Source organism: Pectinophora gossypiella, chromosome 19 (genome assembly GCF_024362695.1).
Source record: "Pectinophora gossypiella chromosome 19, ilPecGoss1.1, whole genome shotgun sequence".
Taxonomy (NCBI): Eukaryota; Metazoa; Arthropoda; class Insecta; order Lepidoptera; family Gelechiidae; genus Pectinophora; species Pectinophora gossypiella.
Window position 1 is genome coordinate 6,195,142 of NC_065422.1, and position 25,016 is coordinate 6,220,157.

The 25,016-nt window shown below is 39.5% G+C and overlaps 1 protein-coding gene across 2 annotated transcripts in view; it reads left to right on the top strand.

Moving 5' to 3' along the window:
• LOC126375587 (uncharacterized) overlaps positions 1-22,144 on the top strand; it is a 36,768-nt gene extending 14,624 nt beyond the window's left edge. For both annotated transcript variants that reach the window (XM_050022588.1, XM_050022589.1), the window contains exon 2: positions 19,664-22,144. In XM_050022588.1, coding sequence (XP_049878545.1) covers positions 19,664-20,116 — 453 coding nt within the window. In that variant the 3' untranslated portion in view covers positions 20,117-22,144. The remainder of the gene's footprint in view (positions 1-19,663) is intronic.
• Positions 22,145-25,016: the final 2,872 nt, after the last annotated feature.

Sequence of the window (25,016 nt, forward strand, 5' to 3'; positions counted from 1 at the left end):
CGACGCGTGCGCATAAACACAACACATAAAAGTGACATAAAATTTATTGGCACCCAACTGTTGTCTCGCCAAGTATCTCTTTGTGTTATATTATGAATGACAAACAGACACAACTCGCGCCCGTAGTGCTATCAGGGTGGGCAGAACCACATGTAATCAAAGTGTCTTCACTTTGCATCCACTTTCGATATAAATTAGTCCTTAGATAATCTGATGAATAAAAGTTTAAATTAGACAGAATAGGCTTTTACTAGGTAAGCGTGCACTACCTTATGCCACATCCGATCCCGCCGGCGTGGTCGACGATTTCCCTCATTCAGCGCTTATCGCTGTCGACTCACCAGAGTCGATTAATCCTTCACATATTATCCTCTCAGATGACGCCTTTAGCCGAGGTTCACGTCCAACAGGGTACCCTCAGGCCTGTTGTCTTAAATTTTGTACCGGGTGAGAGCCCTCAGTACTCCACGTTTGTCCGGCCAGTTAATGCCATTTGCGGCAAAGCATCAATAAGTCACGTCAAAAAAGCCATATTGAATCAATTCACCAAAAAGACATTTGTAGACATTGCGAACTTACTTTTGCATGCGCAAACGTTTCCTGTGTCAAGGTTTTCCTTGCAGCTATTTTTCCCGGCTACACAGGTTGTTAAAAACTGCTACAGTTTCAGGCGGCGACAAAGAATATGTTTATATGTAAAAATTGATGATTCAAAGTGTAACTATGTCACTTAATGAGTAAAGATATTTTTTAGGTTGGGTTTGTCAAATTGCGGCAATGTAGCCTTTTTAGGACCCCAACACAGATTGTGGACTCAAACTGTTTGCAATAAAAAAACTCATACTACTCATACCCAAGCATACGATCCAGCGCGGGACAAGGGCAGTGACTGCTTGATGACATGGTGACACCCTGATTACATCGACATCGTCCCTTGACGTCACACTCTGTGACTTGACAATGACATGTCTCGTCACACCGCCAGTTTATAATGATGACGTAAACACCTACGATTATATGCTTTGTTTTAACTATTGTAAAACTGATTTTTGTTTGCTTGTAAGTACCCATGCTTATACGTAGAAACTCACAAAGTGAAAATTAAATTTGATTCGGACGGGACTTGAACCCTTTTGTCAAGCCTGCTGGGCTAACTTACGCAACGTGGTAAAATTATCGATTGATTCAATAAATTTTGTCGAAATCGATAAGTTTGTTTTTTCTCTAACATGCGTGACACATTTTGTTCGTATTTTGACAGAACGACATGACTTATTTGGGTTGACATATTGGCACCAATTGCCAAAACGACATAATTATATCGTCAGAATCGATAAAATGACCGTGGTAAAATTTTATCACGTTAACCATTACACCACCGAGTCCTCATCCTGTCTATGCGAAATTCTCAATCTATATCGTCATATTGTCAAATTGTTATATTCACTGAAGTTCTGTGTGTTACCGGCTTGCTTCTCAATCGGAGAGTGCCAGTTCGAACCCCGGTTATGGAACTTGCACCAATGTTATTAATATATCTAAAGTGCAATTTTCACTAACACAATTGGCTCGACCATCGTATATGGCGATGTGCTCGGCATGAGTTCAGGAGAAGCGTCAATACTCAGTTAATCTTGCGATGGATGTACGGTCACGAGCATTAATATGTATACACTTTGGTACCATGTCACATAAACTTTTTTGACAAATTGAACTGTAAGTCTCACTAAATGTCAAATATGTTAGTGCGACAGAGTCCTAAAGTGGGAACATTATATAGCTCATGACTGTACCATTTGACTAGTCAAGTTGAGATCGATTGTGCGATAAAAAACAAAACTGTGTCGGTCACCGACTCAAAAATTCAAAGCAACATTGGAATAGTTGAATAGGTAAGTACTTACGCTTCACAAAACCAAAAAATCTCAAGGCTCTCTGAAGTAATTACGCTCACATGTCCATCGACAAACCAGAAAAAAAAGCATTCCACGCTGACCGATCGTCACCTCGTGTGGCTATTACGGCGCGTGCGCGATCGCGTTACATCTCCTGTGCCGTGGTATGCGCCCGCGCACACCCAATTGTCGAGCAATTTCCGATGCCTTCCCTCGGATTACACCGGCGTCCGCTTGATGCGCATGAGTCGAGTTATGTTGGATAACTTTGTGCAGATAGGAAATCAGATATAAGTTTTTTTTTGCCGTGACTTTTTGTAGATTTGCCGCAAATGGCATTGACTACTTGGCAGGAACGCATATGTATAAGTGTATTATCATCTTTATACCTGTCATACCTAAAATGTAGGTGAGGGCCACTCTATAATTAAATTCTATCTTCTATCGTATGGGTTGTGTGGTGGATTACAAGCCTCATCGACCCTGGTGTCAGGGTTATTATTGAGCCGCCAAAGACCCCTGACATGGTTCATATAACGACTACGTACTTACATCAGTAACATCAGTAAGGGACCTGCTTAACATGCCTTCCGAAGCACGGATCACCTTACTTTCGGACAATCAGGTGATCAGCCTGTAATGTCATAACCAAACTAGGGATCACAAAGTGATTTTTGTCATATTCCCACCCCACCGAAATTCGAACCCGGGACCTCCGGATCGTGGGTCCAACGCTCAACCACTGGACCACAAAGGCCGTATAACCTCGGGAATTAAAACACAATTATAAATTCATCAGTCTTAGTTCAGACTGACCAGCATAACACAATCCACTGACAAAAATGTGAATCAAAACCTAAATATTATTATTAAGCGGCGATTGTGTATCGGATTCACATCCCCCCATTGTTGGCGGGCGGTCGTGCGCAACCGGGAATCGAACCCGGACCGTCGGAAGTATCAACTCATGGCGGATGATTTGGCAGAAGGGTTGAGGTCCATTGTTTAAGCACATCGCTGAGTCTGAAGGAACTGTGGTTCATTAGAGCAGGTGATTTTGTTGTTAACTCACTTACGACTTGTAGTGTTCTTTAGAAAAACTTATTTCACAGCTTTTGGTAGTAGACACACGTATTAAATCAACTGAGAATTATTGAGGACAGAAGAGGCAAGATGATTGGACACCTAATAAGACACGACGAATTTATTAAAAACATCATAGAAGGAAAGCTAGAAGGAAAGAGAGGAAGGGGAAGACCAAGAAGAGCTTACATGGAACAGATTAAAGAACAGGTTAACGTCGTGTCTTATAGGGAAGTCAAGGACTTGGCCTTTGATAGACTGGAATGGAAAATGCTGCACCGACAATAGCGTGACTCTTAAATTGATGATGATGATTAAATCAAGACTACCTTACAAAGCTCAACAGCGAGAGCATAAATTGAGTAGTTTCCAGTTTCCTATCTATCAAATCAAATCAAATCAAATATACTTTATGGCACAGAACTATCTATCTACTCAGCCTGAATCCTGTGCATCCATTGCTTTCCGGCATACCTCACAACGTCATCCGACCACCGGGCTGGTGGTCTGCCTCGATATCGCATACCATCCCTTGGCCACCATTCAGTAACAGCCTTAGTCTATCTGTTGTATTCCCGTCTTGCCTAGGCCAATATCAATTTTTGCGTCAACTTTATCTAGTTGTCTTATATGTCGCTGTTGAATTGGATTATGGGTGGGGTTATCTCGAAATACACTAAATAAATTCTCATGCAATTTTAACTCCTCAAGTGATCTGCATTTCTTTTAGAAGCGAAGCCGGGTCGTGTCACTAGTTTCCTCCATACTTACCAACTACAGATATCACAGAGCAAGTTTAGTGTCAGTTCACGGGTGGCTTGTGTAAGACAATGCGGCAGGATGCGCAGGAGTTGACAATGCGGTGTCATCGTATCTATCTATTGTTCGACAGGGAGGTCTGTGCCTCACTGCGGCTATTGTTAATCTGTGCTTGTTTCTAATTGGTTTTTAAACTATGTTGGATTTTGTTTGATTGTCAAATGGAGATATGTAGTCGTGTAGTTTGGAATATAGTCGTCTTCTTCTATCGCGTGGGTTGTGAGGTGGATTACCAACCCCATCAACCCTGGTGTCAGGGTTATTACTGAGCCGCCATAGGCCCCTGACATGACTCATGTAACGACTACCTTACATCAGTAAGTAGTAACCGGGAACAACGGCTTTACGTGCCTTCCGAAGCACGGATCATTTTACTTTTTGGACAATTAGGTGATCAGCATATAATGTCCTAACCAAACTAGGGATCACAAAGTGATTTTTGTGGTAAGTCCCCACCGGGATTCGAACCCGGAACCTCCGGATCGTGAGCACAACGCTCAACCACTGGCCCACGGAGGCTGTCGGGATATAGTCGTGAGCTTATGTTATGTCAAATGGAGGGAAATACCTGTAATAATAGTATCTGTTAACAATAATAAAATACAGCATGTTCACGGTAGTACTATAGGCATACCATTGGACGGTCGACCACGGCCCACTTTCGCACTAGGATCTAACCTGTATTGCGGACATAATTGAGATAAAGTTGAATGAAGATAGAATGTAATCGTTTGGTGCCTCGTTTGGTGCCGAGGATATGTGAGGCGCGGCCGCATCCGGCGAGACGACACGGTTGATCAACCACTGAGACCATCCTGTATCAGGCACCACGTCACCATGGCAACGATAATTGAATGAGATTTGATATAGCCACCTTTGTGTTCATGGGCCTTAGCCAACTTGCAAACGAATGTGACAATGGAGAGTGACAATGTCAATCCCATACATTTTTATCACTGTCGATTATTATCCTGACACCTACCCCGCCGGCGTGATCGACGATTCCACTCATCATCACTAATTTAACGGCAACGCTCTTGTCGGTGTAGCATCCTCCATGCTACTTTTTAGGGAAGAATAGAGCAGTGGTTTCTCTCTTGCGTTCTGCCCCGCAGTACTGTCTGACGCGAGTGGGATGGCGCTCAGAGTAGTCTATTTCAAAGCCGTACTAGGACTCCTGTTCTCCGCCTCTGAATAGTACTGACAGTTACTGCTGCCCTCTGTCAGTTTCCAGCTTACAGTCCCTTTGACTCGCCTCTTCCGTCCTACATTGCCAAACCGATGGCTCCCATCTCCGCCTCTGCAACCATCTTCCTGTCTTGCCAAGTGTCCTGCTCATCTCCACTTAAGCCTAGCGATTCGTATACCTACATCTTCGACTTTAGTGCCGAATTTCGACGTTTGGTATATATGATCTACCAGGTGGATGCCTAACATGGCGCGATTATCACAATCGTCAATAATATGTTTTTTTTTGACGTGACTTAACCTCCCAACGCCGAGATTTGCAGACACAATAGTTAAAAAATGCAGTTTGGATTTTAAAAGGACATTCGATCGTACGACTTTATTGTAGATTTGCCGCAGATGGCATTAACTACTTCAATAATATGTAACCACCGTACATACGAATTCATTTCAACAATAATGCCATTCGTGCGCATGTCAGTCATTCAGTGTGTTCCCATCGGTCTGCTAACCGCGACCACCACTTCCGTGTGTAACTGTACCCAATGCGACATTGTATGTAATACACATCACGGCGACAGGATAGAAGTACACTTAAGTATATTGTATCTTTATAACAAGCATTTTCGTAATTCTCTTCCGGTTTAGGAATACCGGTAGTTGTTACATGAGCCACGTCAGGGGCCTTTGGCGGCTCAATAGTAACCCTGACACCAGAGTTGACGGAGTTGGTAATCCACCTCACAACCCACACGACAGAAGAAGAAGGAATAGGTACGATAGGCAATGGTGTTAATTCCTGTAGATACTATACAATTTCATTTTAAGATATACCTGTCATTTTCTTTTCCGCCGAAAAGCGAAAACCCTCCTAAAATTTGATATTGGCCAATAACCTGACAGAATTAAATTGACAGCACACGTCAAATGGGTTGCATATCAGCGACATGCCTATTCTATTCGCCCGTGTCAAACATTCATTTTAAAATTAACAATTGTCAATCATGCGTCCTATTTCGTTCAGCGGATAAGAACATAGAAACACAGAAAGCTCGGTGAGGCGTGGGTACTTATTTCATCTTGCGATAGATGTACCTCTGACTACCCCAATTGGGATATAGTCGAGAGCTTATATTTAGTTGTAATAATTGCAAAAAAAAAATACTAAATATCTTGGATTCTTTTAAACTCTTCCATATTTATTGCAGCTATCGCTTTTCCGTATATTTTTAATGGCGCATTGACACATCAGTATGTGTTGTGGTAGGATGTGTTTTTGTACGCCTTCTCACGAGGAGATGCCCGCAGCTTCCGTCTCGTCTAGTGGGGGACGTGAGAATTGAAGCTTGTCTATTTTTAATAGCCTCCGGTGCGGCGACACTGCACCACCGTGAGAAAGAAAGATGGCTGAAATAATATATTAAGTGAATTGGCCCTTGATAGACAAGAATGGAGAATGCTCGACAAGAGCGTGGCTTTTAAATTGATGATGATGTGATCAGGTAATGTGTCCATTGGCTTACTTACTTAAATTGGATATTAGTAGAACTAGACGTCGATTAGTCGGGAAAGCCGACTAGTAACCGGGAACGCCAATATCATAGTCCACTATCATTTTTTAAGGAGCGATTTTTATGGTGTGAATAAGAAATCTTTACTTAGGATGCTGTGCGTTACAATATAATGATCCTTTCTTTTTAATTCGCATAATTCCAACAAAAATGAATCTGTAATCTTTCGCAATCGACAAAGAAAAAGTTCATGTTCGTGTGTGTTTTGTGCTCTTTCTATTTTTCTTTTATTTATTTCCTCGTCAATAAAGTATTTGTTATGTTATGTTAAATCACGTTAAAAATAAAAGAATCTTTAATCTAAGCATCTCTTTTGTCCTCTATATTTCTTTTTAAGTATAGTTCTTTTGTACAAACTAAAAAGCTATTGTCGTATCCACGCCCACATGGGCGTTTACATAAACAGGAGACAATTTGTTGGAGAGGGATGTGCCGACATCAGACATGCGGGCTACTAATTCTCGGCTCGTCTCGGCTCGATACTTCGATTAAGTAATAGCCCTAAATTGCTGGTCAATTTATCTGTTAGCCACCATCGACCATCAGTCAATCAGCCAGTCACTTGTACCTTGTGAAGTTGGGAGTACAAAATGATCATTAGCTTTTAATCGGTTTAGGATTAAATTGACCTCAGAGACTTTTAAGATACTGACTTGAAAGTGACTAACGTTCTTTGTACAATACATTGCAACATACAATGTAAGAACAGGACCTTTCTTGAATTGCAACAAAATATGCAATGTACTTAATGTTAGAATAAGTTAGACGGAAAGTAAAGGTAAGGGAAAGGATATCAATATACATAATGTCTATTGAGAGTTATTGAGGACAGAAGAGGCCAGGTGATTGGACACTTGATAAGACACGACGAATTTATTAAAAATATCATATAGAAAGAAAAAGAGGAAGGCGAATACTAAGAAGAGCTAAAATGGATCAAATCGTCGTGTCGTATAACAAAGTCAAAGAATTGCCCTTGGATAGACAAGAATGTAGAATGCTACACCGACATGAGCGTGGCTCATAAATTACATAACATAACATAAACAGCCTATATACGTCCCACTGCTGGGCACAGGCCTTCCCTCAATCAACCGGAGGGGGTATGGAGCATACTCCACCACGCTGCTCCAATGCGGGTTGGAGGAGGTGTTTTTACGGCTAATAGCCGGGACCAACGGCTTAGCGTGCCCTCCGAAGCACGGAATCATCTTTTTCGGACAATCAGGTGATTCACGCCTGAAAAGTCCTTACCAAACAAAGGACAGTCTCACAAAGTGATTTCGACAATGTCCCCATTGGGAATCGAACCCGGACCTCCAGATCGTGAGCCCAACAGAGGCTGTGTGTGGCGCTCATAAATTAATGATGAATAAATAAGTGTGATGGTCGCTCATGTAACGGAATAAGTACTTACTGAAGGGACTTCCAACCAAGCAGTTAACGCCGTTGGAGTCGAACCTAGAATAAGACATGTCAAAAATAAATTGGAATAGACAAAGTAGAATGAAAAGTTAGACTTCGGCACGTTTAAGTATGAACGATCACATAACTAAAACGTTATACGCTAGAAGACAGAAGCAGAAGATTATAGAGGTATATCCTCTTAACGCCGAGATTTCCAGACACAATAGTTAAACAATGGGTTTTGGATTTTAAAAGAACATTCGGTCTTACGACCATATATTCTTAAAGTGAATGTATGAAGAGCGCATCAGCAGTGGTGAGTCCGCTGCAAGTTTACGATGCGCTGGCGCATGCGGCGCCGCATGTGACCTGAAGTTATTTTCAAAATACGTCCCCCACACGTCCGCTGACATCGACTGACTGGTCTTTAGACCTTTTCAGAATGCATTTTTATTTAACAGTTTATATTGTGTGTGCACACACAATCAGAACATAAAGACAAGTAGATAAATGAGTAGGCATTTATTGGTAATCAGTGAGTGAATCATTACGTCACTTAATCATAAATACTAGGTGAAAAGAAGTCTGTCCTATGACAAGCACTCAAATTCAAATTCAAAAATGTCTTTTTCAGTAGGTAACATAGTTTAAACACTTTGAATCGTAATTTTTACATAACGAACGTCGCATCCGCCTAAAACTACTGTAGTTTCTCATAACCTGTACAGCCGGGAAAAAGAAACTGCAAGAAAAACTTCGGCACAACGGGTTAACTCTTTGGCATTCAGTGTCTGGTTAGAGGATAATGTGAGCTCATCTGTTTGCCGATTGGTTTGTTTGTACAAAGATTTATATTTGTGTGATTTCTGAACTAATGAGGTGGTAAGGATCAAAATAACTGTCGGCGAAAACTGTAGGAGGGTGCTCTTTATTTATATCAAATGCACAAGACACAAACTTAGTACGTAAATTAAAAAATAATATTGTTGTAAAAAAATAAAAAAGTTTCTTTAGGTAAAATCTACGACACACATAATACATTTACAACATTAATTTATACACTATCTTTTTCTCTTCTATCGTGTCGGTTGTGAGGTGGATTACCAACCTCACCAACCCTAAGGTCAGGGTTATTATTGAGTCGACGTAATAATATACACACTTTGAAACCATGTCACATTATCTTTTTTGACAAATTAAACCGTAAGTCTCATTAAATGACAAATATGATAGTGCGACAGGGTTCTAAAGTGGGTACATGATATTGCTCATGACTGTACTGTGTTAATCAAAAGACAATGAAAATAATAGTTTTTGCGTCCGGGAATCTGCGGTCACTCATCCTCAAACGTCACAAACATGATCTCAAACGTCACTGCATATCGGAAAGGAACTTCCGACATCGACTTAGCTTAGTCGCTTTGTAATTTAAAACCTAAAATAGTAAAAAAAAAACCACTACCTCAGGTGACAACGGAAGATCAACGTATCGGATGCACTTGCCGGCTTCCCGACGGAAGTGATTCGTTGAGCCGCCATTTTGCATCCGCGCTGCGCGTGCGCTACAATTAGGGCACGCTTCTGCGCTCCCCCGTTTAAATTTAGAACGCATTCCCGCTTCCGTGTGACGTTCGGTATGGTGATAAAGTCCCGGGTGATTGAATTTTGCTGTGTTGGACGGTGTATTAAGTACTTTACATTATGTTTCACTGTTTAAGGCTTAGACTGTAATCTAGCTTTTAGATGTCTGGGGTTTATAGGGGAAATCTCCCTTATCACACTATACTAAATATATTTTCTCTTTTTAATTTTCTCATTTCATATTTTAACTTTCTTTCTTATTTTAAATTTAAAACATTCTGTATTTTTTCTTAAGGTATTTTATCTAATCTAATCCCACTGCTGGGCATCCCCATGCCCATGCCGCCCTTCCTCTTTCCATTTGTCGCACCATTCTCATTTCACGGAATAAAATGAGTGTCTATGAGCATAATCTGAACAGGCTCTATGGTGTGGTACCTAGTTAGAGCGTTAAGCTCACGATCTCGAGACAGGTTTGATTCCCTGTGAGGACATTGTTGAAAACACTTGTGTGAGACTGTCCTTTGTTTGGCTAAGGCATTGCAGGCTGAATCACCTGATTGTCCGAAAAAGTAACATAATTCCGTGCTTCTGAAGGCACTTTAAGCCGTTGGTCCCGGGTTACTAGCCCAACACCTCCACCAACCCGCACTGAAGCAGCGTGGTGGAGTATACTCCATACCCCCTTCGGTTGATTGTGGGGAGGCCTGTGCCAAGCAATGGGACGTATATAGGCCATTTATTTTATGCTATTGTCATAATACGAGAGAGACACCCTGAGCCGAGGTTCGCGCCCTACTGGGCGCCCTCAGGCCTGTTGTCTTAAACGTTGTACCGGGTGAGAGCCTTCAGCGCTCTCTACAATCTGCGGCAAATCTACAATAAGTCACGTCAAAATTTAAAAAGAAACAAAAAATGCCTGTAAAACTGTACCCAGTGAAACACCTTTTTATTTTTGACCCGATAAGTAGGTAGTGCAAAAAACATAATCGTTCGCATTTAGTCCACTATTACAGTGAAGACACTGCCACACTGAGTTATTAGAGCGAATTATAAAGTGAAAAGAGTCGTTAAATCTTACAGATTAAAACAACGCGCCATAACGAAGTTTAATAACTTTCATCCTGGACTAGAAAGTAAAAGTATTACCTACATTAACGGATGTATTTTACTCGGGCGGCGAGTTTATGGACATTCGCCCTACACTGCTGGTAGACTGTGACCGTTTATGTCAGGTTTGTCCTTCGTCATACTGGCAGGCAGACACTTCACGCCTCCAGTAGCTATCGGGTTGAGCAGAGCCACAAGTCTCAAGAAGATTAATTCATTCGCTAACTACTCGAGCCGGCTCGCACGGTGCAAATCGTAACCTACCTATAGTCTTCTGGGCACGCAGATCAGAGAGAACAGTAAATACCAAAATTATACATACATACATAAACTCACACCCGTAATTCCTAAGGGATTGGGCAGAGCCACAAGTAATCAAAGACAACTTGCAGATACTGTTGATACGATGTCGTAAGCTGGATATGATGAAGCTTATGGTGATAAGGGATCAGCCTATCGCCCATAACATTAGTCCATCATGTTAGAGGACACACTCCCTCTGTCGGTTTTTACCACATGCTCGGGAAGACAAGCAGCTGAACGTGTTCTATGTTTTTTATTTGCTCCCAGAACAGTATAGAAGCAAAAAAACCAAAAACCAAAGAAATCAGAAATCAGAAATCAGAATCATTTATTCAACGTAATTATCATGGATAAACTTGTTGAAGGTCAATGTAACATTTTTGAATTTACGTCATTTCGCAAGGTGTTATGGCTGAGGAGAAGAAATGACAAGAAACTGCAACAGCAACACATCTTTTAAAAACCAATGAGGATATACATTACAAGTTATTTAATAACTAGAGGAACACATTCAATACCAGACATTTTTATCATTTAGGTAGTCATTAATCTTATAATAAGCTTTTTTACATAAAGTAAGCTTCACGTGAGCTTTAAATTTATTTTCTGACAAATTTAAAATATTATCTGGTATTTTATTGTAAAAACGTATACATAACCCCAAAAAAGATGAATTTAATTTACTTAATCTAGAATTTTGAATAGCAATTTTATGTTTATTTCTTGTATTGTAAGTATGCCTTTCACAGTTTCTCGGAAGGAGAGATAAGTTTTTACGTACATACATAATGTTTTCATATATATATTGACTTGCGACCGTCAGTATCTTTATTTCTTTAAACAGCTCCCTCAAAGAGTCCCGACAACGCAGCTTATAAATAGCGCGAACTGCTCTTTTTTGAATGATGAAAATAGTTTCTACATCAGCGGCTCGACCCCACAGCAAAATACCGTAAGACATTATGCTGTGGAAGTAGCTGAAGTAGACAAGTCTAGCAGTGGGTACATCTGTGAGTTGTCGGATCCTTCTGACGGCATATGCTGCTGAACTTAGCTTGCCCGCTAGTGATACAATATGTGGGCCCCATTGAAGTTTTGAATCTACAGTAATTCCTAAGAAAACTGTGTGTTCAACAAAATCTAGTTTCTCGTCGTTAATTTTAATGTTATTATTTACTTTCTTTACGTTTGGTAGAACAAATTTAATACACTTCGTTTTCTTAGCAAAGTTATCCCGTTCATAAAAGGTCGGAGTGAGACAGACAGAAAAGACTGAGTAAAAGACTCCTGTTCGTGTAACCATAAGAATTAGAATCATACGCACATAACATAAGCCCACGACTGTATCCCAATTGGGGCAAGCTGAGATCAACTAAGTACCCACACCTCACCTAGCTTTCGGTTAGACCAACGTGATGGGTTTAGTCGTATCGCAGTCTATTATGGTCGCGCCAACTGTGTTAGTGAAAACTGTACTTGAGATAAATTTATAACTCGTTCGAACCGGAATCATTATTAGAAGATCATTAGGTATGCTTCAATCTTTTCGACGCTCTTCCAAGCTTTTATCACGCCATAATACCAACATTAAGACTCATTTGAGTTCATTTCACAACATTTATATGTATATTTCTTCATATTTAATTGCCGGCTACTTGTAGTTACTTTAAAAATGTAATTTTCATAAGAGAGTAATAGCCCCATGGCAATATCTTCCATCTCATTTTAATGAATTATTTATTTTAACCTCGCACGCAATCATATCACTGCGTATGCTGCAGCAAAGGGACGATTCACGTTATGATTTAAGTAGGTGGAGGCGCACGTTACCTTAGAATTTCAAGTTTTAGGTCGCTTGTTGTTTCTCTGGCTGGTTGTCTGGTAACTTGTCCAACAAGGGCGAATTGCTAAAATTGCACTGCACTCACTTTACACAGCATTTTTGCGGTTTATATTTGAGTTTTGCGTTGTACCCTAATTCATATTGCGATTGATGCACCTCTCACTACCCCATTTGAGATATAGTCATAAGCTTATATTGTAACTACTCGTATTTGTTTAAATTTACACTTTGATTTCTAACAACTTTAATTTAACTTTGATTTGTCTGTTTTATTTTTTTTTAACGAGTGGTCCATTTATCTAAATAAAATAAAAGATTTACTAAGAAAGAGAAGGCGACAAAATAATGATTTCCGAAGTAAAGTACTTAGGTAGAAAATCTTGATAAATGTACAAAATAGATCATATTTTATCTCCTAAACCGTAAATAATTACTGAACATACATATGAGGTGCTTCTGGTAGACAATGAGCCTCCTGTATCTAGTTTTTCGTTTTTAACATCAACTTTTGGGGCACCCTGTATATCTGATTTAATCTGATATACAACACGTCATGTAAAACTGCCATATATAGCAAAAATAACGTACTAGATCTTTTATTATCCCTTTTACCTATCTTTTGTCATAAACAGCCTCCATGGTCTAGTGGTTAGAGCGTTAGGCTCACGATCTGGAGGTCCGGGTTCGATTCCCGATGGGGACATTGTCGAAATCACTTTGTGAGACTGTCCTTTGTTTGGTAAGGACTTTTCAGGCTTGAATCACCTGATTGTCTGAAAAAGTAAGATGATTCCGTGCTTCGGAGGGCACGTTAAGCCGTTGGTCCCGGCCATTGGAGCAGCGTGGTGGAGTATGCTCCATACCCCCTCCGGTTGATTGAGGAGAGGCCTGTGCCCAGCAGTGAGACGTATATAGGCTGGTTATGTTACCTATGTTTTATGTTATGTTGCCTTAAAAAGATATCTATTATAATTACGAAAGAAGAAAAGAAAAAAGTACTTATGTCTTCAAATAACAATCTTCAACCATTACTGGAATCGTGTTGGAAATCTTAACACACATCGGTGTAAGGTGGGTGTGTCTGTGCGTGAAGATGTGTGATAGTATGATAACGCAGACCCTTTTACTGCGTGCGGCGCCCGCGCCCTTCATGCATTATGGATGCGCGTGCGCCACAGGCTTATTCTGGTTTTACTTTAAACGTTATTAAGTATTTCTAATACAATACATAACGTAAGCTAGACTATATCTCATTTCGGGTAGTCGGAGGTAATCCATAGCAAGATGAACTAAGCAGACACACCTCACCGAGCTTTCTGTTATGATTTTGTTTCTTTTCTCCGGATTCGAAATTAAAAAAAAAAGTTTTATTTTTAGGAATAAGCCTTTCTTGAGAACGAAGTGATTTTACCTTTCTGAGTTCCGTACACGCTGTACATAAATCTCCCATTGAAAGTACAAAACGCACCACTACGGTGTTACGTGCCACGGCGCCCTGAGCCGAGGTTCGCGCCCAACTGGGCACCCTCAGGCCTGTTGTCTTAAACGTTGTACCGGGTGAGAGCCTTCAGCGCCCCCCATTTGGACGGCCAAGTAGTTAATGCCATCTGCGGCAAATGCTATGGTAGCATCGTTCAACGTAGTACAGTGTATCTATTTATCTCCCTAGCATTATCCCGTTTTTCTCTGAATCCGCTTACCTAACCTGAAGTATTGACAGGTCCGATTTTTTACAGAAGCAACTGCCAGTCTGACCTTCCAACTGGAAAGGAAAACCAGCCCAATTACAGGTTAGGTTAGGTTCGTCACATACTTCCGAAAACCCATTTCACACATTATGTAACTATAGGAACCGGGAAAAGGCTTAACGTGCCTTCGGAAGCCAGGAACCATTCACACAACACCGACACAACAATGTTGTACCGCGTATCCCTTGTTATATGTGTGCTTATGGTAATCACAGCGGCTGCTTGACGTGTTGGAAACATTGTGATTTGGATGCTTTTGGAATAGAAATTACTCGTTATGTATTTACACACATTGACTCACGTCTGTGAGTCTTACTAGGTGGGCAACGTGGGCATAACATTACATAGCATCACGCCTGTATCCCTGAAGGGGTAGGCAGAGCAGGCAGAGCTCAAAGAAAAAAATCGGGAAAAAATCTGACTCGGACGGGACTCTAAGAAATATTAGTACTCAATATTCTGGACAGATAGCGCCGGTGTCGTTTTAATAATGATCGAAGAATTTCGCATAGGATAGAAGGGGCCCGGTAGGTGCGGGTTCAAGTCCTGTCCGAGTCAGATTTTTTTCGATATTTCTCTTCGTGAGTTTCGCTAAGCACGGGTGAGTGTTATAAAAACAAATAACCTATTTTTTTTACCTTTGATGGGTTTGCTCTTGGACTTGCCCGAAGATATTGACAAGGCCTAAGATGGAGCTCGCCCAGAAGGTGCCTGTTCACTCTGGCCTTGAAAGCACCCGGGTTATATGCATTCGGAAATACAGAAGACGGCAGAGAATTCCACTCCCTGTTAGTATAATATGATTAGAGTGATATATTTCGTCTCTTTCGCACTTGGCGATGTATTATATCTCCAGATAGATATAGGTATAAATAAATAAAATAATAAGGCGAGATGTATGATCAAACCAAACGCAACAGTACTAATCCGTACTATATAAATTATGTGATATAAAATAGCACACTACTAAACAATACTTAAGACGACTTCTAATTTTAGCTCGCCACAACAATAATCGTGTGACTTGCGTTTTATGCGCGGGCGCAGAATCTAATCGCATTGTAGATTCTCTAGGTCGCAGGAGTCTGTTTCTAGGACGACTTGTCAGTTGTCATTGATAATAGGTGTTTACTTATTATTTAGTAATATTTGTAGGTAAACGTTGTCGCGTAGTAGCTACATAAGTAACTTTATTGTTTTTATAGATGTATTGTTTTGTCAAAGCCTTTTGTGTTCCTTCTATACTTACTACAAAATACAAACACTTCCGGTTGAAACCCGGAAAACGTACACACATTTAAGTCATGTATAATGTTCACCCGTAATTTCGGTGGTGCATTTTTTAAAAGTATTTCTAATGAGTTGGCTACAAATCCTAAGCTCCCAACACGATCAGGTCTAATGTCTTAAACTTTGTAACGACAAATAAGAGCCTTACAGACAAGACGATAAAAAAATAAAACTTAATGCGCATTTACCGTCGGTTTACTGTTCAATATATAATTGCGCCACCGAAATTACGGTACTTAATTTCGGTGGCGAAAATTCACCCATAAAATAAATCATTTTTATAATTACAAATAATCTGCAATTTAGAGCTTCTACAAGATGTCTGGGAAGATATTTTAGTATTATATTCTGTGTCTATAAATATTACAATTACTATTGTGCGTTGAGTGTAAATATAACTTCCTAATTGGGGTCGGACTAGAATTAGTCTAGACGAAAATAGCACTGCACTAGATATAGATTTTTAGGTTAAAGTTTAATTGCGTTTATTTGCTATTTTTAGGTATAACTGTCATAGTTTCCAAACATAGACAACAAACATGATATTGTGTGACTCATTTAATCACCGTCAAAAGTTTATCAATTGTTAGGCATATTATGATTTTATTTACTGTACTATTCAGGTGTTAATCTTCCTAAAAGTAAATAAATAAATAATAAATAAATAAATGTCCTATTATGTCCTTTCTTTCATCCATTTTTTGCGATGGATCCGTGCAGCTCCGTCAGCATCTATTTACTTATCTTTTTTTTTTAAACAAAAGCTTTTTTGTAATAATGGACGTAAGTAAGTACCTGTAGAAAATAACACTTCAACAAAGTTAAGAACCCCATAACAAATCAAATGGAAAATCTAGCCTTTGTTAAAAGTATAGATGGTACTTAAGCACTATAATTACAACGTCCATCACTTCTGAAATACAGTAAAAACTTCGGAAGTGTTTATATGCTATTCTTTAACATAGTATAACACTGCTATTACAAGATAATAATTACCACCTGTAGATGGGTTTTCTGAATTTTAAATAAGTACTTATTGAGAACCGTCTCGGCTACATAATACCACACCACGGACACTTGGGGTGGTATTAATAAACTAATCCCAGCTTCGAGACTGACTCAAGATCATGTCAATGTGACAGCTCTTGATCTTGAGGGCAGTCTCAGCTGAGATTAGTTTATTAATACCACCCTTACAACAATCTGATTCCATAATATTGTATCTTATATAATATTATATCTTATCTAAAACAAGCTTAGTCCTTAACACCCAGATTTAAACACGTATAGGTATTATTTATACTTGATTTGTGCCTAAAATTGACGTGTTATCCATAAATTTTATGCCTGTCGATTACCCATCCCTTTCCTTTTCGGCGGATAAGATAATGACAGGTATAACTTTAAATAAAATTATATGGTGTTTACAGGAATCGGGGCTGTTATCTGCTTAAAAGTTAGGTAATAAAGGTCTTTTTACATAAGTTTTGAGTCTTTCACTACCGGGAAAGTTCCCAAAGTAGGAACACAGCTCATCTGTGAGCGGGGTCAAGATTTCGCCATACATTTTACACCTACACCCGATGCCGCGAGTCGTGTCGGGCCCGATTGACAGGGTAGCGTAATAGGCGCTTTTATATTATCTATGATTAAAGATGGCATCCACCCTTGCTCTCACAATCGATAGCCGATTACTGCACGTCCAACTGATCCATAGCTAGTTAGTTACTCAAGTCATAATTATCAAGCAATCAGTGTTACATGTTGATAGGTTTTCAGAATTTCAAACAGTGAGAAAGATTCCACTATAATGAGCCATGAATCAAATCGTTTATCAAGAAAAAGTAAAAAAACACCTTTGTAATGAATGATATAAAGATAATTGTTGAATAAAATGTTCACATTGATTCCTTTGAAATACGCGGGTGTGGGATGTTTGTCTTGATACCAAATAGTTTTTTTTTAGAACTATAATTATGTAAGTTTACAGTACTTAGACAGTAGTATGAACTTTTGAGGAGCTCGGTGGCGCACCGGTTAATGCGCTCGGTCTGCGAATGTCGAAGTTAAGCAACTTTCGCAAAGGCCGGTCATAGGATGGGTGACCACAAAAAAAATTAGAGTTTACATCTCGAGCTCGAGCAACGTTAAGCCGTTGGTTCCGGCTGCATTAGCAGTCGTTAATAACCATCAATCCGCACTGGGCCCGCGTGATGGTTTCAGGCCTGATCTCCCTATCCATCCATAGGGAAGGCCCGTGCCTCAGCAGTGGGGACGTTAATGGGCTGATGATGATGATGAACTTTTACAAGTAAGTATTGGGGTTGCGGCTGTGGTTTGCGCAGTAAATTTTAGTGTAATTTGTATATAAAGTTGTAGTTTTATGGTTTTTGTAACATTGACTTTGAGGAAGTATTAGATGTAGGTTAGTCCATTCATAAAATTAAATGAAGAGATGGCTATATGAGAACAGTTTTATGTTTCAACACAATTGTCTGTAAAACAGAGACAGTGTATCTAAACTCAGGACGCTTAAAGCGGTCTTTGTTCCATCAACAGTGTTGCCAATTAACACCGGGATTAAGGGCTACCGTTATTCAGGCCACTCGCGCGCATCTGCTAATTGACTTGCGTTTGCTATTAGCTAACAAACGCGCCGAGACCATAGCTGTAGAATAAACAAGAATACTCCCATAGCACAGAATATAAACAGCCATAGTCTACTAGTTAGAACGTTGGGCTTACGGTTTGGCCGGAGGTCCGGGTTCAATTCCCGATGGGGACATTGTGGAAATCGCTTTGTGAGACAGTCTTTTGTTTGGTAAGGACATTGCAGGCTTGAATTGACTGATTGCCCGAAAAAGTAAGATAATTCTGTGCTTCGGAGGGCACGTTAAGCCGTTGGTCCCGACTATTAGCCGTAAAAACACCTCCACCAACCCGAAGTAGAGCAGTGTGGTGGAGTATGCTCCATACCCCCTCCGGTTGATTGAGGGGAGGCCTGTGCCCAGCAGTGGGACGTTTATAGGCTGTTTATGTTATGTATGAGTTCCGAACCTGGAACATCAGGTTTGAGGACCAACGTGATGGAAGAGCTCATTATGTTAGTGAACATAGCACTTAAAATATCAGAAAACTCGATAATATGGATATGAGCCGTGCCGGTACTTAGTTCATCATGCGACCATTGTACCTCTAAGTACCTCGATCGAGAATGTAGTCGTGATTTTATGTTAAGATAAATTGATGACTCCAAATGCTGCTGCTAAATACTAATATTGGTTATCCATCTGAATAAATAAAACGTCTAGCACATGCGCAGATCGAGTTAATAAGCGGCTACGTCGATACTCAATCAACCAATAACTTGGCTCTTCTCAGAACGAAACTAATGCGTCCGATCATAACTTCCATCCACTCGTCATTACCAGCCTGGTTCGTTTACATTCCCGGCTATCGTCCGTCATCGCACGCGGTCATCCCGTCATTCTACCACGTCATAAACTCACGTTCGCACGTTTATAAACCATCAAGAGTTGTTTGATAAACATCCCATCGGTACAATAGCAACTGACTGGTTACCGTGAATTGTGACCAGTGTACAGTTGCCTGATCGATTTCGCGAATTGGTGGATCATTTCCTTCTTTGTCGTTTATGTCAGTTAGATACAGGGGCCTCAAACCTTTGTATACATTGTCATTATCACAAGTCACTCATTTTAGATGTTCGATAAAGTATACTACTTTTAGTTTTTAAAATCATGCCATACTACTAATGCTTACAGTTTTACATCTTATTAACCATTTCTTATCTTTCTTCCGCAGACTACCTCACACAACCAAAGAGCCATGCATCGTATATCACCAAGCCACTCAGTTTGTAGGCGTCTCTTCCCCGACGAGTCAGCAGACGAAGCTAGGACCGACAACTTCGCCAACGTCCTCCAGGAGTCCTTGGCTACTGACAGCGCCCAGAAAATGCTGAAGTGGAACTTTGACTTCAAAAACGAAGTGCCACTCGAAGGCGACTACGAATGGTTCCGATGTGACGGACCAGATGACTGGATCGCCATCAAACCAGGGAAAAAGATCGAGGAGCCTGACGAACAGGAGTCACTGCTAATGCAAACAGAAAACGAAACAACACCCAAAAGTAATCACGAAGACGCATCAGCCCCAGTAATAAGAAAGAGAAGAAATAATTTAGATCATTCATATGCCAAAGGAGAAGTGAAACGGAAACTTAGTTTCGATAAAGTTACATTCGGCAGCCAATAAGAAGTCAAAACGAAAATTTTAGCCAATCAGAAGCCATGACCATAACGTGATATGAAATGCAAGCACGCTTGAGTTAAAAGGTTATTTGTAAGACAGATTACTTTGTTGAAAATACTTATAACACAAAATGATCTATTTTACATACAAACTAAATTAAAGAATGGCGTTTAGTATGGGGAAACATGCATTAAGAATCTTTAAGACGCTTACAGATCGTGCCAGGCATTGACATAGGCAATTAGGATATTTTATATATAATAATTTAGATAATGTAATTAATATTTTGGTGTTACGGGGGGTAATAAATGACGATCGTTTTTTGTAGAATATAGATTACTTAAAAGTAAGACAATGCTGCTATGTTGCAATGCGCTGGATCGATCGTCGTGGAGATCCTTGGAGGAGGCCTATGCCCAGCAGTGGGCGTCGTACGGCTGATGATGATGAAGACAATGTTACAATATGAATAACTCAAAGTTACATTGTGGCTCATCTTTCAAATTGCCTACGTGGCTATGTAGTTATTAAACATAATATATTTTTAGAGCACAACTTAGATACGATTTGTAGTTATTGTGTTTTCTTGTATTTAGGTATTTTGGAAAGACTGTTTGATTTTTATTGAAAATTGCTAAGCTCTAGGTATATTTTAGCTTTTATAAATATTCTATTCTATTCCACTATCACATCACATTAATTCTTTTTGTAAAATATTTTTACCTTAAACTTACACTTTGATCTCTAAATTTCACATTCTTAGTGTATAGATTTTTGAATATCTTTTTAAATAATGAAGGACGAATGTGATCACCGAATTTAGATTTTAAAATTAACATTTGTAGTGAGATTCATTTTGTAATGTTAACACTATTTTAGGTTAATTTCTTTAAGTAGATAATAACGATGCTGAGCGTAAATAACGGGTTTGTCGCAAACGGCGTAACGTTATTTATGCTCATTAGGGGGTACATAAACAGCCTATATACGTCCCACTGCTGGGCACAGGCCTCCCCTCAATCAACCGGAGGGGGTATGGAGCATACTCCACCACGCTGCTCCACTGCGGGTTGGTGGAGGTGTTTTTACGGCTAATAGCCGGGACCAACGGCTTCACGTGCCCTCCGAAGCACGGAATTATCTTACTTTTTCGGACAATCAGGTGATTCAAGCCTGAAAAGTCCTTACCAAACAAAGGACAGTCTCACAAAGTGATTTCGACAATGTCCCCATGGGGAATCCAACCCGGACCTCCAGATCGTGAGCCTAACGCTATAACTAGACCACGAAGGCTGTTAGGGGGTATTAAGACTAAAATATCTATACGCAATGGTGCTAATTCCTGTAGACACCATCTAATTTTATTTTAAGTTATATCTGTAATTTTCTCATCCGAAGAAAAGGAAAGGGACAGGTAATCGACAAGCATAAAATTTATGGAACACACATCTAAAACAAATAACCCTATAAAAATTACATTGGTCAATAACCCGATAGAATTAAGTTGACAGCACACGTCAAAAGGTTTGCTTACCAGCGAGATAGCTTTTTGATTCGCCCGGGTTATTCATTCGTTTACTCATTCTTCCTAAGAATGCCTTTCTTTTTCGGCGGGTAAGAAAATGAAAGGTATAACTTAAAGTAAAATTAGGTGTCTGCAGGAATCGGGGCCAATATGTTGAACTAATAAGTATGTATCATAAACAATATATATCCGCGATTCCCTCCTTTGAGTGAAAGGAGGCCTTTGCCATGCAGTGGGACATATATAGGCTGTTTATGCTATAATATGTTCATCTGTTTTATGCTTTTCACGATTTTAATTTTGTATTTTGTATTTTAAGATCGTAGGTTCGTCCACACTAGGGTATAAATCGCGATATATTATGTTATCTACGTAAAAAGTACCTGTTGTTTGGTAGATCTGAATGTGATTTCACAACTTGTGCCTACTTCGTCGTCGCATGAGACTAATGTGGATGAAATATTACATCTAAAAAGAGTGATTTTACTCCATGACTGGGTTCGACAGATGAAATGGAAATAAAAGTATATTGTAATTTGTATAACTTTATTAGTGCAATAAATGTCATAACTTTAACCTAAATTATGAATATAAATACTAATGTACAGTAATTTATTACCTTAATAGTGTCCTGTGTAAGGTAACGGTAGCTTATTTTTCCCTTCGCCCTAAATATTGTATAAGGTAAACAAAACAGCTATATTCCAAAGTCCCTGTAGGGTTTTATAGAAATGATAAATGTATGTCTGACTTACATTTTACTTGGGTCATTATATATATTTGTAAGTAACCTCCTCAAATATTAATGATATAGAATTCTCAGCGCCCCCCGTTAGTCCGGTCAAGTTATGAATGACATTCTAGTCCAAAATTTTAACCTTTCTCCTCTTAGCGATTTAATTTGTCCGGCCAATAGTAGTAAGGCAAACATCATATATATTTTAAGACGCTACTCCGATGCGGGATGGTACAGCTCTTTGGGTTAGTAGCTAATATTAATAATTAGGTACCCATATGGCAAAAGCGATGAAACGACACTAAATGCCTAATCCTTTTAAAATATTTACTTAATCATAATTTAAATTTATGATGTCTTAAAAAGATAACAATAAAATAAAAACAATTTGTAGTACTAAATAAAACTACTTAGGTTAATTATATTAACAAATAAATGCCCAAGTAAAATGTACAGACTTAACGTGTCTAAATACTTTTTAAACAATTTGTACTTATTTCTACTTTACTGATTCTGATGAAATAACCTATCTGATATCAACAAAATTAGTTGAAATTTTAATAAATTGTGTAATATACCTAATTTAATTAATTTATTTAATTTATTGTAATCAAAAGTTTATTAAAATCTTTTGTATATACTTCAGAATTTGTATTTTTGTTATTGTCATTCCTTACGCCGTGGTTTTTTCACCATTCTTTATCCTCCTAAGACCGAATGTTCTTTATAAATTCAAACCCCATTGTTTAACTATTGTGTCTGGAAATCTCGGTCTTAAGAGGATATATACATTTTATATAATTAATCAATTAATATATATCTTACATAAATAAATATCTTACAAAAGATATACATGTTCAATGAAAACGATCCTGAAGTAGTATTTAACATTTCAAATCCCATAATTACGACAAAAATGCAAAAAGTTCAACCGTACTTAAATTACCACAGATTATAAACAGCGTGTTAGTTCATGTAACGGTTAGGTAACACGTAAGTACTTAACGTTCACTTACCGTTACAAATAACTCACACCCAAAACTAAGTTCGTATCTTGATGCGCTGGAGCATAAACGTGCTAACGATGATTTACATTCGAATTTCGAAAATTTTTACTTTTAAAATGCCGTAAAAAGTATGTAAATGTTTAATAATTACACTTGAGTTTCGTTTTGTAATATAACTAAAAAGTTTGGCTACCTGTTCTAAGTAAATGTCTTGATCGACCTTTCCGAGGTCGGATGTCGCCTCTGGATGATAAGCAGATCGGTGGTTTGTTAGTTTCATTGCCATTAAGTTGTTATTCTCTCAGCATGATGGACTGATTTTCTGTCAATATAATCTTCTTCTGTCGTGTGGGTTGTGAGGTGGAACCACCAACCCCATTAACCGACAACTAACTTACATCAGTAAGTAGTATCCGGGACCAAAGGCTTAACGCGCCTTCCGAAGCACGGATCATCTTTCTTTCGAACAATCAGGTGATCAGCCTGTAACAAAACTAGGTATTACAAAGTGATTTTCGTGATGTGTCCCCACCGAGATTTGAACCTGGGACCTCCGGATCGTGAGCCCAACGCTCAAACCACTGGACCACTGAGGCCGTTATTATAATTATTCATCATATTCACCTTCGAACTTCGTATCAGAAATGGCTGTAAGTTATCGTGTAATTATGACGTGGGTGATACATGCGTTTACGTATGTCGGACTGGTAAGTAACAATGTGGTTCAAGATGGATCAACGCTTAAACATGTAGCTATTGTAGAGTAAAGAATAATATTCCGAATAGAACGGATATTCGACCCCGCACCAATTTGTATCGGTGCCGAACCAGACCCCCCCCCCCCCCCCCTTTGGGATGACTAAATAAAGACCCTGAAATGCAGACTGAATGAAGATTAGATGTCTATGAAGAAATAAATAATACAACCTGCCGTATAGAATATACTTTATTACAAAGAAAAAATAAATAAAAAAAAAAAAAACAGAAAATACCTTAACTAAACATTGTAGCAGGGATCCCTGCTTAGTCAAACAGGCCCCCCCCCTCGCCTCTGAATCCTAACTCTCTGCCCCGCACTAACTCGTCCATCGACCTCGCCCTCTCTTAGTTTAGTCTCAAATGGCCGTAAAAATCTAAAGAGTAAGGGAGAGAGCGCAGATGGTCTCGCTCACACTTACACGTTAGGTAGCCCACGCTAAGACCGAGTTTTTTTTATGGAGTGTCTGAGCTGTGCGTTAACTTGAAAAGTGAAAATGCAGGGATACGGCATTTTTTTTTTGACGTGACTTATTGTAGATTTGCCGCAGATGGCATTAACTACTTGGCCGGACAAATGGGGAGCGCTGAAGGCTCTCACCCGGTACAACGTTTAAGATAACAGGCCTGAGGGTGCCTAGTTGGGCGCGAACCTCGGCTCAGGGCGTCGTCTGAGAGGAAAAATATTTGAAAGAATTAATCGAGGGAACAGGGATACGGCAGAAATCTACAAAAACAGGTAAGTCACGTAAAAATTGTCCAGTTACTTGATACTGCCACGTGTCATCCGTCCCCGGAAGACGGCAGACGGTTGGAGCCAGCCGTGTGGAACCGAGGGTCTCCAGGAACTGATTCTATGGCTTCCATACTCCCACAACG